The following is a 14551-nucleotide window of genomic DNA, read 5'->3' as shown; positions in this document are numbered from 1 at the left end:
TTTATTCTTTCATGGGCTTTTGAGTGAGTTTGCCCACATATTTGTGCAAGTGTATGCACGTGTTTTAATTTTAAATTCTTCATCTGCGATACAAAATCACTAACTAGAACTAGAGGGTCACTGTTTAAAAATAAGGGATCGCCCATATAAAACAGAGATGAGGTGAAATTTTTTTCACTCAGAGGGTGAGGAGTCTTTTGAATTCTCTCCTCCTCTCCCCAGAGATGGTGCCTGAACTCCGGGCAGTTTGCAGCATTTTCTGTTTTGTCCCAGATTTGCTGCAATGTTTTGGATTTTTGATTAAATGCAGTAAGATTGCAAAACAGAAAAAGGCAAATTTGTGTTAGGGGAATGTTGTATAGACAGGAGTAATGCAGAAGGCTTCACTGCTGGTACTCGATATGATATTGGATGCCGTGACGTAGCTGAAGCAGTTCTTGTGTTTGTGACATGAAATGTAGAAATCTAACTTGGGTACACGTGCTGCTCCGAGTATGATTGAGTAAAGCAACATCTCTCCTACTTACCGATATCTTAGTGAACATGTACAGGATCAAAGATAGTATGGACATGTAGATTCTGATTCTCTGTCCTCCAAACCTCTTCTTTAAATACTCAGGCATAGTGACCACACCAGCAGCAATGTACACTGGAACAAAAATCCAGCCAAGTGCCACCAGAAGCCAAGTGGCCTAAAACAAGAACAGAGATTAGAAGTCAGGTCTCTCCTTGTGTTCAGGGTAACATTATTTTGATAAATTATATTAACCCCTCACTAATGATTATTAAAAACATGCATTCAGCCCATAAGGAACACAAAGACATATCTGTATTGGTTCTGTTATATTTTAAACAATGTTTCTGTCATTTCAACTCTTAGTTTCATCTTGTGTCAATGTGAGGCATGGAGACAATTCAAACAATTGTGACAAAATGAGATACTTTTGTTTGTCTCATTTTAGCCTTGGGGCTGTCCCTCTAAATTAATTTGTTTTGCAAAAAAAAAAATTAGCTGCAGACAGAAACTTGGCCCAACTTTGTTACCTATGTATCAAGTTTGGTTGTTAGTAAAGCTGATGGATCAGCTAAGCCTCTTTCAATCTAAAGCAAAACCAAATATTGCTGATGTTGACAAATGAAAGAATGCTGAAAACACCTAGCAGGGTTAGGCAGCATTTGTGGAGGGGATAAACAAGCTGACATTTCAGGTGCAGCAAAGAGGATTACTCCATCAACCCTCTGCAGAAGCCTCCAAATTTACAGGACGAGGGAGGCTTGGGTCCAATATAGTCGGTGTGGTGTATTCCACGTCTATAGAAAATGTGTTAGGATATGGTGCAAAAAAAAACTCACATGGGCACTGTGACAGAACCCAATTACACTTTTTTTGGTAAATAATTGTATTAAAATCCAGTGGAGTAAATCCCTGGAATACGTAAAGAAAGGAAAGCTTGTTTGTTTCTATTTTATGACAATGGACATTGGGTTCAGCATTAGGAAGTGATGGCTAGCCAAAGGGAGTAACAATTTTAAATAGCCCCTAGAGAGTTTAATGAGAAGATAAAGATTTTTTAATTTACTGAGGCTACTATCGAATAGTGTGAAATTCATCTCATAAGGTGTGCTGGATGAGTCTATTCCTCAGTTGTCTTGCAGCCGACGTCACTGCACTTGCTGCCTCTTCTAAACGTTTAGCATCAGCAGTGTCATTATCAACCTCTAACACAAAAGCAAAATATTGCAGATCCTGGAAATCTAAAATAAAAACTAAAAATGCTGAAAATGAATAGCAGCTCAGTCAGCAGCTGAAGCAAGACGCAGTATGGTTGCTGGGCGATGGCCTGCTACTCCGGGCTCTTGATGTATCTTCACAGGACCACCTGTGCTTCACTGGAGTGCTACAATGAAGCACACTTGTAGACAAGCCTAAGAATTGAGTAAACCATTGGGATGTTGAAAGGAAGATTCCTTGGTATACATCCAGATGTACCTTGCAGTTTGTGCTGACAATGTTATTTTATATATTGTGGTACCCTGTTGTGTGCTTTACAACTTTGCAATAAGGAAAGGACTGATGGTAAGTGATTCAACAAAGAGCTGACTTGCCGTACAGAAGGAGAGAGGAGTGCAGAACAAATTGGCTGGTCTGACAAAGTCTCTCTGGCTGCCTGAGCTCATGTCATCAAGTAGAGAACTGTGGTCACCTCCGTGCCACAGTAAGATGTTATCCATGCTGTGGACCTTGATTTCACATTTGCTGCAGCAATGAACAGTGAAGTGCAGCCTCCTGAGGTATAGCTCCTGGGAAAGGTTTTGGAAAAGGCACCGAGGTCTGTCAATTGTGCTATATGAACTGTGCTGGGTTGGCTTGATCTTGCCTGATTAATCTGGCTTCCCTTATTCTCCCCTACTGCACCCCCTCCTCCCGCATATAGACCTTATAAAGTGGAATATCTGTTGGTAGACCCATGGTGCAAATCTCAAATTTGAGCCTGGTAATTGTTTTGAATTAGAATGCTTTCCAAATGTAACACAGAATATAGGACAAGTCTTCATGAGTATGGGGTAAAATACAAATGAAAATAGGCTCTCCATATCTATCCCATAGAATTAGTTCATGATTTAAGCATGTTTAAAAAAGGTGGTTTTAAGCCCTGTTGTCTCAGTAATGGGGTAATTCTAAACAGAACACCAAGGTCTTTTTGTTATCAGAATATCAGTAGGAACATGTGTTTAAACTTTATTTGTGGCATCCAAGGCTCTATCATACATACCTCTTTTTTCACAAAAGCTTGGACATACCTGCAATGGCTTTATGAGATTGGAGCACTGAATGGTGTATTGAAATAATTAACATCTTTTTTGTTTTATTGCTCATTTGATGGGATTTCACTGCTTTACACTATGACCGTCATAATCATAACAAAAAGCACTCAAATCCCAATTTGATCTGAGTCTACAGTCTTCAATTTGCCTCCCAGGTAACTCAGTACTGTTGTAAAATGATGTTACCTCCAACATAATTACTTCAGAATCCCAATGCACATCATGAAATTAAGACAAATGCAAGAACAAATATATTTTTTAAATTGATTATAATTAGTTAATTTTGTTCCGTGGCTTCTAATATTTAGAAACGGTGCTTGACTGCAGCTCTATAAGGACTGAACAGTGCAATAGCTGAGAAATGTATGTTTCAGCAATAGGCAGCTTTTGAGCAAGAATCAAAACTGTGGGTGGAAGAACAGAAGGCCATGTATCCTGACTAGATTTAAAAAAAAACAAGCAGTTTATTAGCTTAAGATATGGCATAAGTTAGAAACTATACCAGCTGAACCTACATTCCATTCAAAACCTCCAACAGCAATGCCTCCTGCAGCTCCTGTTCCTGCCAGACCGATAAACAGGCCACTGCCCACATTACTTGACATAAGCGATGCCCCAATCTGTTAATATATTGTGAATAAGAGATAAAACAAAGAGGTTACAATGGTTTCACTGTTACGTGCCTTTTATAACGTACATACATTTCATTTTCCTGAGAAATTCAACATCTATGAAATGCATCAGTGTTAATTTTGCCATTATGTTACAACTTTAAGCATACCTATTCAGAAAATAAAATCTTATCTTTTATTATAACTTCAGATCTTTTTTCTCGAATATGAAGACAAGAAATGGATTCCAAATGCAATTTTTTCCCCTCATAGGTTTGATTGATCACTATTCATTCCTAAATGCCTAAATATTGTAGTCTAGGAAACAAGGTCCCTTTGTGAACAGCCAGATAGTCATTGCAAGGGACAAAGAAGAAATGGGAAAACTGATTTTATGAAGGACTTTGGGATTACAGAGTGTATGTCTTTCAATCTGTCTCTTCCAGCTTGCTTTTATTAGTTTTTTTTATCTTGCATATCTTTTTTTCCTAGTAGATGGGGTAATACATTTGAATCAGAACATCACTAAGAGGGTGTGGAACATTTTGAGGGGGGAAGGGGAACAGCCACAAGTCTTGGCTCATGATGGAAGCAGTGACATAGGAAGGAAAATGAAATCCCATTCCTTCTTTGCAGAGCAATCTAAACTCTTGCAGATTGAATTTACTCCCAACTCCTGGACTGAATCATGTTTTTGTAATCCCCGTGATGTTGTAATCCTCATGATGTTGTAATGTACTTGCAATACATACTGTTCTAAATACAGCCTTTTATTCTGAGTATTATTCAGATAAAAGGAAATCATTTCTGATGTCTATTAATCTTCAAGGGCAGGGTTTTTTGCTCAGGTGTGGACGTGCACCCATTCCTGATTTTTTTGGGACACAAAAATCTGGCCCTCTATACCTGTTTACTTCACCTTAATTGTCTGTTTATCTAATTTTTTCCTTCAGCTTGACTACTTTCCAAGTTTTGCTTATCCACAGTTAAAGTTTATTTAATTTCCCACTTAATAGCTGCAATTGGCAGCGGGGGGGAAGAACATCCACAGGCTTCCCGCCATGGAATTAATTGGGGTGGAGACAAGAAAGTGGGGGGAGGTGGGGGCTCCATCCATCACCCTCCTGCCTGATTAAATGCTCCTCCTGCCACCAAACTTGCAACAGAATGAGGGCAAAAGATTCTGTCCCAATTCCCGTTCACCCACCACCGTTGTGCTTGGTGCCCTACACTGGCTCCTGATCAAGGACACAATTTAAAAATTCTCCTCCTTGTTTACAATCCATCCATGGCCTCGCCCCTCTTTATCTCTATAATCTCCACCAACCTCCCATTCCTCTGAAATATCTGTTTTCCTCTAATTTAGACCTCATGAGCATTCCCGATTTTAATTGCTCCACCATTAGTAGCTGTGCCTTCAGCTATGTTGGCCTTAAGCTCTGGAATTGCCTCCCTAGAACCCTCTGCCTCTCCGCCACTGTTGTTTTCTTTAAAATGCTCCATAATAGCCACTTCTTTGACCAAGCTTTTGCTCATCATTCCTAAAACTGCTTATGCAGAGTATTGCGAGAACAATGGGAAGTTTGAGAGCACAGCAAGGATAAAGCAGCTGAAGAGAGAGAGAGCACTGCAAGAACAGCAAGAGGTTCTGAAGAGGTCCTTTGCCAAGGAAGAAAATGGTGACAACAGAAGGCAGTTGAGGCACTGGATGGGATAAAAATTGAGAAATAGGAGACATTAGAAAGATTGGTTGCATTTAAAGTTAATAAGTCACCAGGACCAGCTGAGATGCATCCAAGGATACAGAGGGATATAAGGGTGGACATTGTGGCAGCACTGGCCATAATCTTCCAATCCTCCTTAGATACAGGGATGGTGCCAGAGGACTGGAGAATTGCAAATGTTATACCGTATATCGTGGATTATAAGTCGACCCGGCATATAAGACAACTCAATTTTTTCAGCCCCAAAAATCACGTTTCTGTATATATTCGGCATATAAAACGACCCCTGTTTTTAGCCACAACATGCTATAATCACATTAGTAGTCCACCAGGGAACAACTGTTCCCCCAAGCTTTTGTTCAGACTCACAATGTGGCTCATTTATACTTATTAGAAGCTACATATATTCATATGCCGGGCCCTGTCCTCTGCAAACAGAAAGAACATGTGCAGGCATTGCACCTCTTTCAATTAAACAAAAGCATTGACGATAACTGTCCCCTGGTGCCTTCTCCATGGCAATGCCTCGACCAGTCAAGAGCCTGCTTGCCAACCAACTAGCATCATTTTTCGCATGCAGTATAAATTGTTGTTCCCTTTGAAATCTGGTATTCTTGCATCTGTCTTGATGAATGAAAGACAAAAAGCTTTGACAGCATGTCTCCTTTTTCAGCAATACTCAAATACCAAGTGACTAATTTGATTGCATTTGTTGACGAGGTAACAGAAAAGGTTGATATGCGGTTGATTTTGTTTACATAGACTTCCAAAAGGTGTTTGATGAATTGCCACATAACAGGCTAGTCAGCAAAGTTGAAGCCAATGGGATAAAAGGGACAGTGGCAGCATGGATAAGAAATTGTTGAGTGACAAGAAATAGAGGGTAGTAGTGAACAGTTGTTTATCGGACAGTAGGAAGGTATATAATAGGGGTGCCCAGTGCTCGGTATTTGAACTGTTACATTCTTCTTTTTGTTTGATATATAAATGTACCAATTATACACAAGGATTGGTGAAACAATAATGTGTTTTCTTTATTTGGAGATAAGACTATATATAAATAGATTTACTGGGAGGCTGAGTGTAGTCTGCTTGATCTCTACCCTGCTGCTTGCAAACTGAATCCAAGTCAAGGGACCAATACATCATATTCTGTTGAGGTAGTAATGATTGACGTAGAGTGGGATTTCCTGGCCCCACCACTGCCGGGGTCTTCTGGTCCAGCCAAAATCCCACACGGCAGGTGCCACCATGGTGGAGATGGTAAATTCCAGCCGTAGTTTAAGATACTTTCCATTAAAGGTGCATGCACCTCATATCAAAATATCCCCCTTTTTTCGAACTAAAGGTTTACCCTTAGAGAATCAAGCTATTTGAATGACAGCAAAAGAAAATAATGTGCTGACTGAACGTACTTTAATACAGAGCAATATGTTTACAAATTTCTTAAATTTATCAGTTGCTTATCCATCCAGCTTTAGTTATATGATCTTTGCTGGAGGCTGCTCTACATTTTCAGAATGCCGGTTAGGGTTACTTTGCTTAGGTTGTGTCTTAGACCGTGTTCTAGTCGAATAGTGTTACTTGATGTTTCTGGTTGTGGTATTGTTTTGATTTGGCATCTGTTTCATTGCACTGTCATGCCATTTGGCATTCATACTTGATATGATCTTGGGTCTGGGCATATGCTGATGATTTCTGCTGGATTCCCTTTGTCATCAGTTGGGTGTTGTACTCGAACTTTCTGTCCAATGTTCAGGTTGGGTAATTTGTTACCTGCATCCTGGTCATGGGCATCTTTCATCTCACCACCTTTGGAATGGGTATACCTATTTGGTTCAATTTGTGCCACTCAGCTGTTGGCTAATGCTCTTTTTATTACTCTGTCATGGGATGTGGGTTTCAGTGACTACTCAGCATTTGTTGTCCATCCATAATTTCCCTTGAACTGAGTGGCTTGACATTTCAGAGGGCAATAAAGGGTCAACCATATTTCTGTGGATCTGGAATCACATGTAGGCATTGCAGAGCTAGGTCATCTAACCCAGTTTATGCACAGGGTTTCCGATGGTGCTCCTTTTGGTCTCCAGTCTTCGTCATCAAATTGTGGACACAGTGGGTGGCAACCAGGGAAGCCGTACTGAGGGAAGAGGTACTGAGCAAATTGATGGAGCTGCAGGCTGACAAGTCACCAGGTCCTGACAGACTTCATCCTAGGGTCTTTAGCCACCTCCTTTAAGGTAGTAGATGCAGTAGTGTTAATTTTCCAAAATTCGCTAGATTCTGGAAAGGTTCCATCAGGCCAGAAAGTAGCAAGTGTAGCTCCTCTATTCAAGAAGGGAGGGAGGAAGAAAACAGGAAACTATAGGCCAGTTAGCTTGATGTCTGTTGTGGGAAAGGTGTTAGAATTGATCATTAAGGAGGTTATAGCTGGGCACTTAGAAGAGCTCAAGATAATTGGGAAGAGTCAGCATGGTTTTGTGAAAGGAAAATAGTGTTTAACCAATTTATTGGAGTTCTTTGAAGGATTAACATTTGCTGTGGATAAAGGGAAGCCTGTAGATGTACATGAGTCAAAACTTTATCTACCCAGTGAGTGGTTAGGATCTGGAACTTACTGTTTGAGAGTGTGGTGGAGGCAGATTCAACTGTGGCTTTCAAAAGGAAATTGGATAATTATTTGAAAAGAAAAAAAATGCAGGGCTGTGGAGAAAATGTTGGGGAGTGGGACTGGTTGATTAGCTCTTACAGAGAGGAGACATGGTCACGGGCCAAATGGTCTCCTTCTGTACCATAACCATTCTGTGCTTCTCTAATTCTATGTTCAACTGTACTTACACTTAAATGATAAAATAATGTGTCCAATTTTGCTTTCCACTGCTCCTATGAAATGCCTTGGTATTTTTATTATGTTGAAGGCATGATATCAGTACAAGTTGTTCTTGTTGCTTGGAGTGGGCTGGAGTGGGGATAGATGGGGGTGCTTGGTTGTCCTGCAGTCAGAGTTTCAGGAGTTGGGGAGATAATTAAAAAGCAGGACCTCAAAGATAGCAATCTTTGAATTACTGCCGACACCATGTACACTAGGATAAGAGAGGTTCATTTGTATCTGCAAAGATGGACAGGAGGGAGGACTTCCAATTCCTGAGGCACTGGGACAGATTCTGGACAGGAAGATGAATATGTTGCACTTCAGCAGAGTTGGAAGTAATGTCCTTTCCAGGAGGTTAACTAGTGCTTTGGGGAGTGTTTTAACTAATATTCCAGGAGGATAGGCACTAGGATGAAACATTAGAGAGGAAAATCAAGGTGTATTGAGTTTAAGGAATATAATAAAATCAGAATAGTTCAGAATAAGGAGGGATCTGACAGGGAGCAAAAGTGAAGCAGTCTAAAATGTGTTTGTAGCGAAAATGCACAAATACACATAAGATAGCATGGTAAATAAGGTTGATGAGTTGCAAGCACAAGTCATCATATGGAACTATGTTATTGTGGCAATAAAAAGACCTGGCTCAAAGAAGGAGAAGATTGGTAACTTAATATTCCTGATGACAAGGTATTCAGGAAAGATAAGGAAGAAAAACATGATAACTGGCAGTACTGATCATGGAAAGTATTATAGCACTGAAAGGGGATGATGTAATTAAGTGGTCACAAACAGAGCCTACTTCATTAGAATTAAGGAACAACAGTGAAGCTATTATGTTGTTGAGTCTATGCTATAGGCCACCAAGTTGTGAGAAAGAGATAGAGGAGAAAACTTACAGGCAAATTACAGGAAGATGCAAGAGCTATAGAGTGCGATAATGAGGTGAGGTGGGGAGGCGGTGGGGGGTTGCGGGATAGGTGCTTCAATGATCCTAAGGTATACTTGCATAGTAACCGTGTAAAAAACAAAGGCAGGAATTCCTCCAATGTGTACAAGAAAACTTTCCAGCCCAACGAGGAAGGAAGCACTGCTGTAGCTAGTTCTGGGTAAGGAAGTGGAAATGTGGAGCATGTTTCAGTCAGTAGGCATTTGGGGAACGGTGATCAGGATGTCATCAAGTTTAGAACTGTTATGGAAGAGCACAATCAAGTGTAAAAGTATTTAACAGGAGGAATGTTAGCTTCAGCGAGCTGAACATGTATCTGTCCCAATTTGTCTGGAGTCAAAAATTGATACACATAAGTAGAACAATGGGAAGCCTTCAAGGAGGAAATGGTTGGCTACATAGTGGACACATTTTCACACATGGGCGAAAGGAATGGCATTCAAATTGAGAATTCCCTGATTGACTAAAGATATAGAGACTAAACTGAAACAGAGAAAAAGGCTCATGTAACGTTCATAATACAATAGAGAACCAAACTGAATATAGAGAACAGAGGAGATCTAAAAAATGAATAAGAAGCACAAAGAGAGAGTAAGAGAATAGATTAGCAGTGAACATAAAGGAAGTATCAGGCTGATTAGGGACAAAAAGGAGATGATATTGTAGAGGCAGAGGGCATGGCTGAGGTATTAAATGATACTTTAATCTTGCTACAGAAGAGGAAGCTGCCAATGCAGCAGTAAGGAGGAGGTAATAGCCATATTGGATGGGTTAAAAATGGATAAAGAGAGGTATTTAAGAGAGGTCAAGTGTAGTATAAGGGTGTTTGGTGTAGCATGGGTTAATGTAAGACTGTAGAACAGTACCACTCATAGTATGATATAGAGAGACACATGACAGTAGACAGGAGACAGAGTTCTATGGAAAGACTTGAGCAGAAGTCAATATGAAGCTCGCTCCTACTTTGGGTTATATTTTGTATATGTGTAAATAGTTATGTGTTACCAATAAATGCTACTGTTCAGCCTTACAGCCTCTGAACCTCTTCATGAGACCTACTGCACAAACCCTTAAAACATGGTGACAGCTGATGAATGAACCCAGAACTGAAGTAACTGGTGAAGGACCCCAAGGTCTGAAAAACTAAAGGAACAACACCCTGACCTGACTGAAGCGCACCTCAGCTGAAGACACAGCTGGAAATCATGTAAAAAGAGTTTCCACTGCAGGCATAATGGCTGAAGGGCAGAAGAAAAATCCATTGTGACTCCACCAGAGCACATGGAGAGCCATTGTGAATCCCCATTGATTGCATAATCAAAGAATCTAGCAAGGGTGAGAAAAAAATCAGTTCTAAGGCTGAACTCACCTTAAAAAGTCTTCAGGCCATTAATCAGCCAGAGCAATCTATTTAGTTAAACACAGCAGCCAGCCCGGGTTCAGAGTTGGCGACATACCACATGGCGGCTGAGCTCCATTGAAAAAAAAACAAAGTTTTAAAAACTCAGCCAAAGTCAGAAATTGCCTTTTAATCACCCTAAAATGTTCTAATGGGCCCAAATCTTTGACTAAAAAAATTGCTGCGAGAAATCGAAACCTTTGAAGGTGGGTCTGCGATTGCCGTGGGAGCCCACTGAAACCCGCTAAGTGCGGGAAGAAGCATTGAAATAATAGTTACTGCAGTGCCATCTTTAAAAGTGAAACAGCAATTAAAGCTGTAGTCCCCTGAGCTGAAAAACAACAATGGCTTAGAAATCAATCCTACCTACTCAATCTGGGCTGATCCAAGGGTCAGGCCAGGTGCTTTGGTGAAAAAGATTTTCAAGATGCTTGATAGCTTCATGATTAGGTAAGAAGACAGAGCCTGAACAAATAAATATACTACTGTACTCAGTAAGTCCGATAGTCAATGACATCATTGTAAAGCAAGGAATAAATGAATCTGAGATAAGTTTAAAGAGGTTCTAAGATCCTTCGATACTGAATTTAATGTAAGAATTATTAAGATTTTAGTACGCAAAGTTCAACAAGCGAGTCCAACAGCCTGAAGAACCGTGACTTTTTTATAAATTAATTATACAGATCGAGAGAAGGTTGTGACTTTGGCAACCTTAAGTCAGAGCTCATATGAGATTGAATAGCAGTTGGAGTGGCTGATGATGCCCTTTTGGACATACTACAAGCAAAAGAAAATCTGACTCCAGAAAAGGCAATCCAAATAGACACACTATCTGAAATTCACCGACAACACCAGTCTATTTTACAAGGTGAGGTTAAGCCATGGTATAGATCAAACCCAACTACGCGGCTCATAAAGCAACAAAAGGCCAGGAAGACTTCAGGTCAAGGAAGACAATACCCAAACAGACCACACGATGGTTGGAGACCATGTCAGCACTGTGAAGCCAAAAGACCTCACAGGTGAGACCAATGTCCAGCAATCTATGCGCAGTGTTTCAACTGTGACTGGCTGGGACACTTTGGAAAGCTGTGCAAGTCTAAGGCATGGAGATGTGCGAAGGATCCCAAAGCAGTCCCCAAGATTGAGGTACCACACCAGGAAGAAGTTCAACCGTGCTTCTTGGGTGAGATCAAGGATCTTAGATTCTCCTTTTGGAATGTTCAATGGTCACCACACCAATTTCAAATTCAACACAGGAGCCAGTGTTATGGTCCTCGCAGAACCGTGGTTGAAAGAGCTCTGGCTACGAATGACAGACACACCACTCCGTGACCCTGGAGGAATCTGACTCATAGTCATAGGCATGATCCTAGAGCCACTCTGGTATGGCAATAAGCAAATATTCAAAATTTTGTACGTCATCCGAAACCAATCTTGTTTTGCCTTAACCCCCTCAAAATTGCAGAAGATGTCAAAACAACCTCTGTTGTCAACTACACGGAACTGCAAGTTCCCAAGAGGTCCACCAGTGAACAGACTCTCGACTGGGACTTCAGCTCTGAATTGTCTTCACGCTTTGCAGAACCGGTTTGTCCAAGTTCTTTGCAGGTGGAAGAAGCTTCTCTTTGGTCAGACCAGTCAAACCTTCAGATATGTACCATCATACTTCAAGTGGGAGACACACATGAGAATGACCAGCAATAGAACATTAGGCCCTAACCTCAGGCTCCAACGGTTGCTGTCACACAACCTGGGAGCACCGTGGAAACAAAACTGCCATTTCCAGAAGAAGCACACAGCAGCAAGGAGATGCTGGAGCAGGAGAGTAGCGACTATCAACTCACCAGAGCACACCTCAGTGAGGTACATGGGTACGGGAAAGAACACAGTGTGGCAATGAAATCCAAAGTTCAGGTTGAGCTCGTGGATGAAGGACAGTCAAATGGAATGCAAATACACCTTCAACTCCCAGAAAGATCTCGGCGGACCCCACGGAAAAAGAAAACCCGTGTTCATACTATGAAGGAATGGAGTAGACGCTCCTTCCAGAAGGAAAGGGACAAGCCTATGGTGTGCAAACAAAACAGATGAATTGTTGATAAGGAAAAGTTCAACTCCACAAAGTAAAAAAAGCGAATCAGCTGGATGACAGACAACCAAGTGCCGGAAACACAGAATACTATGACTTCAACACCAAGCCAACAAAGCTTGTCCAGAGCAACTGAGACTACCACTCCTCCAAGTGTGACCAGAATGCGATCTGGAAGAATTGTCAAGCCTCCAGACCATCTGAATTTATAAAGTCAGAGACTTGAGGGGTGGTGGTGGGGAGTAAGGGTAGCATGTAAAGAAAGATTATACTATAAATATATTGGAAAAAGGCTTGGGTGGTGTAGTATAAGGGTGTTTGGCATAGCAAGGGTTAATATTGGACTGCAGAACAATACCGCCCACAGTATGATATAGGGAGACACATGGTAGTAGACAGGAGACAGAGTAGCATGGAGAGACTCGAGCAGAAGTCAATATGAAGTTAGCTCCTACTTTGGGCTATACTTTGTACATATGTGTTACCAATAAGCACTACTGTTCAACCTTACAAGCCTCTGAACCTCTTCATGAGACACCGAACAAACCCTTACAATACCAAGCAATAATACTTATTAACAAAAGGAAATTATTAGTTATTTTTTGAACGCTGCACTAGTCGATATCAATTATTAATATGCTTCAAAAAATAACTACAATAGACTTACAGGCCACCAGGTCATGACTTTTCCAGCAAGAAAATATCCTCCCACTGTGCTTTGGTTGGCTTTCACAGATGACTATAACGCAGAAAGATTTAGACATCAGTTTTCTTAATCAAAGTCCAAATGAAATGGAACAGAGAGCAAGGTTAAAAAATAAACTGTATACAGTATTAGCAAGGTCATTGAGACCCAGTTAGGACTTGGCACACAGGAACCAGGAACTGTTTGCAAAAAAAATAGTTACCATGGTATTTCCAAAGCCTGTGAAGCCCTTTGTTAAAACAATTACATTTCTATAAACTTCTGTTTAAGCAAAAGCCCCAAGAGTAATTTTCACATAAAAAACATATTTTAAATATACTGTAATCAAATAGTTGCTCATATTTTGCAGTGTTTCCAGCCTAAAGAGGATCGTTAAATGAAATTCTTAACAGCTTAAATTTCATTGGATTATAAAAATGTAATATGTGTTTATTTTTGGTTTTGAAATGCAATCTGTATATAACCACTAGAAGTATAAAAAATGTTAAGAGCATAATTTAAAAATTAATTATCAGAAACTGATGTTTTATGCATATGCAAGTCTCAAACAATTATGTAGATACAAGCCACCGATAGTGAAAGAATGCTAAACATGTCTGAACTGCACTATTTTTTGTCTAAAAATCTTCTTATATTAGAAAGTTGATTTAATTTTCTAAATGCATTGGGTCAGAAAGAGTGATACCTCTGTTGATAGCTAGTTTATTGTGCTACATGGGCTTCCAATATAAGCCAAAGAAGGTTTTAACTATGAGGAGGATTCCCATCAACAATTGAAACAACAAAAAGCAGAAGATAGACAATCATTAGTTTTAATCCAATAGTACAAATCTGCATTCGTAAACACCAGAGTTCAAGTCTGCAACCTTCACTAATTGTAAACTGAAAAATAAACAGACTGTTTAATCCAGGGGATTCTTAACTCACCCATATTCCAATACCCATAACAAATATGAAGTAAATGACAATCACAATGAAGTCTGGGGTCTCCAAGGTAAACATTCTCAAAAAGAAGAATACTGTGGATGGTGGAAGTCTGAAAACAAACAAAAAATGCTGGAAATACTCAGCAGGTTACAGCAGCATCTGTGGAGAGAAAAATAGTTTCAGGTCTGTGCCCTTTCATCAGAACTGAGAGTAATTAGAGATGTAATAGGTAGTGTGCAAGGGGTGGGCGGGACAAGGACAAAAGGAAGGTCTGTGATAGGGTGGTAGTCAGAAGAGATTGATTAACAGAAGAGTTAGTTTTCCAGAGCCAAAGCGAATAATAATGTGGCAAGAACAGAAACAAAGAAACAAAATATGTGCCTGAAGAATTTGTGCTGCTGCTGAAAAAAAAAGAAACAAGTGAAAAAAAAGGAAACAAAACAGAGCA

At 40.2% G+C, this 14551-nt stretch overlaps 1 protein-coding gene across 1 annotated transcript in view; it reads right to left on the bottom strand.

Moving 5' to 3' along the window:
- The window catches only part of slc5a9 (solute carrier family 5 member 9), a 54343-nt gene extending 40095 nt beyond the window's left edge, over positions 1 to 14248 (bottom strand). The window contains exons 1-4 of the mRNA XM_041208135.1: positions 14104 to 14248; positions 13138 to 13209; positions 3342 to 3446; positions 528 to 692 (exon numbers count right to left, since the gene is read on the bottom strand). Of these exons, the coding sequence (XP_041064069.1) occupies positions 528 to 692; positions 3342 to 3446; positions 13138 to 13209; positions 14104 to 14178 (417 nt within the window). The 5' untranslated portion in view covers positions 14179 to 14248. The remainder of the gene's footprint in view (positions 1 to 527; positions 693 to 3341; positions 3447 to 13137; positions 13210 to 14103) is intronic.
- Between the last annotated feature and the right edge of the window lie 303 nt (positions 14249 to 14551).

The sequence above is a fragment of the Carcharodon carcharias genome, chromosome 16 (assembly GCF_017639515.1).
Source record: "Carcharodon carcharias isolate sCarCar2 chromosome 16, sCarCar2.pri, whole genome shotgun sequence".
Taxonomy (NCBI): domain Eukaryota; kingdom Metazoa; phylum Chordata; class Chondrichthyes; order Lamniformes; family Lamnidae; genus Carcharodon; species Carcharodon carcharias.
This window is presented reverse-complemented; position numbering and strand designations above follow the sequence as displayed.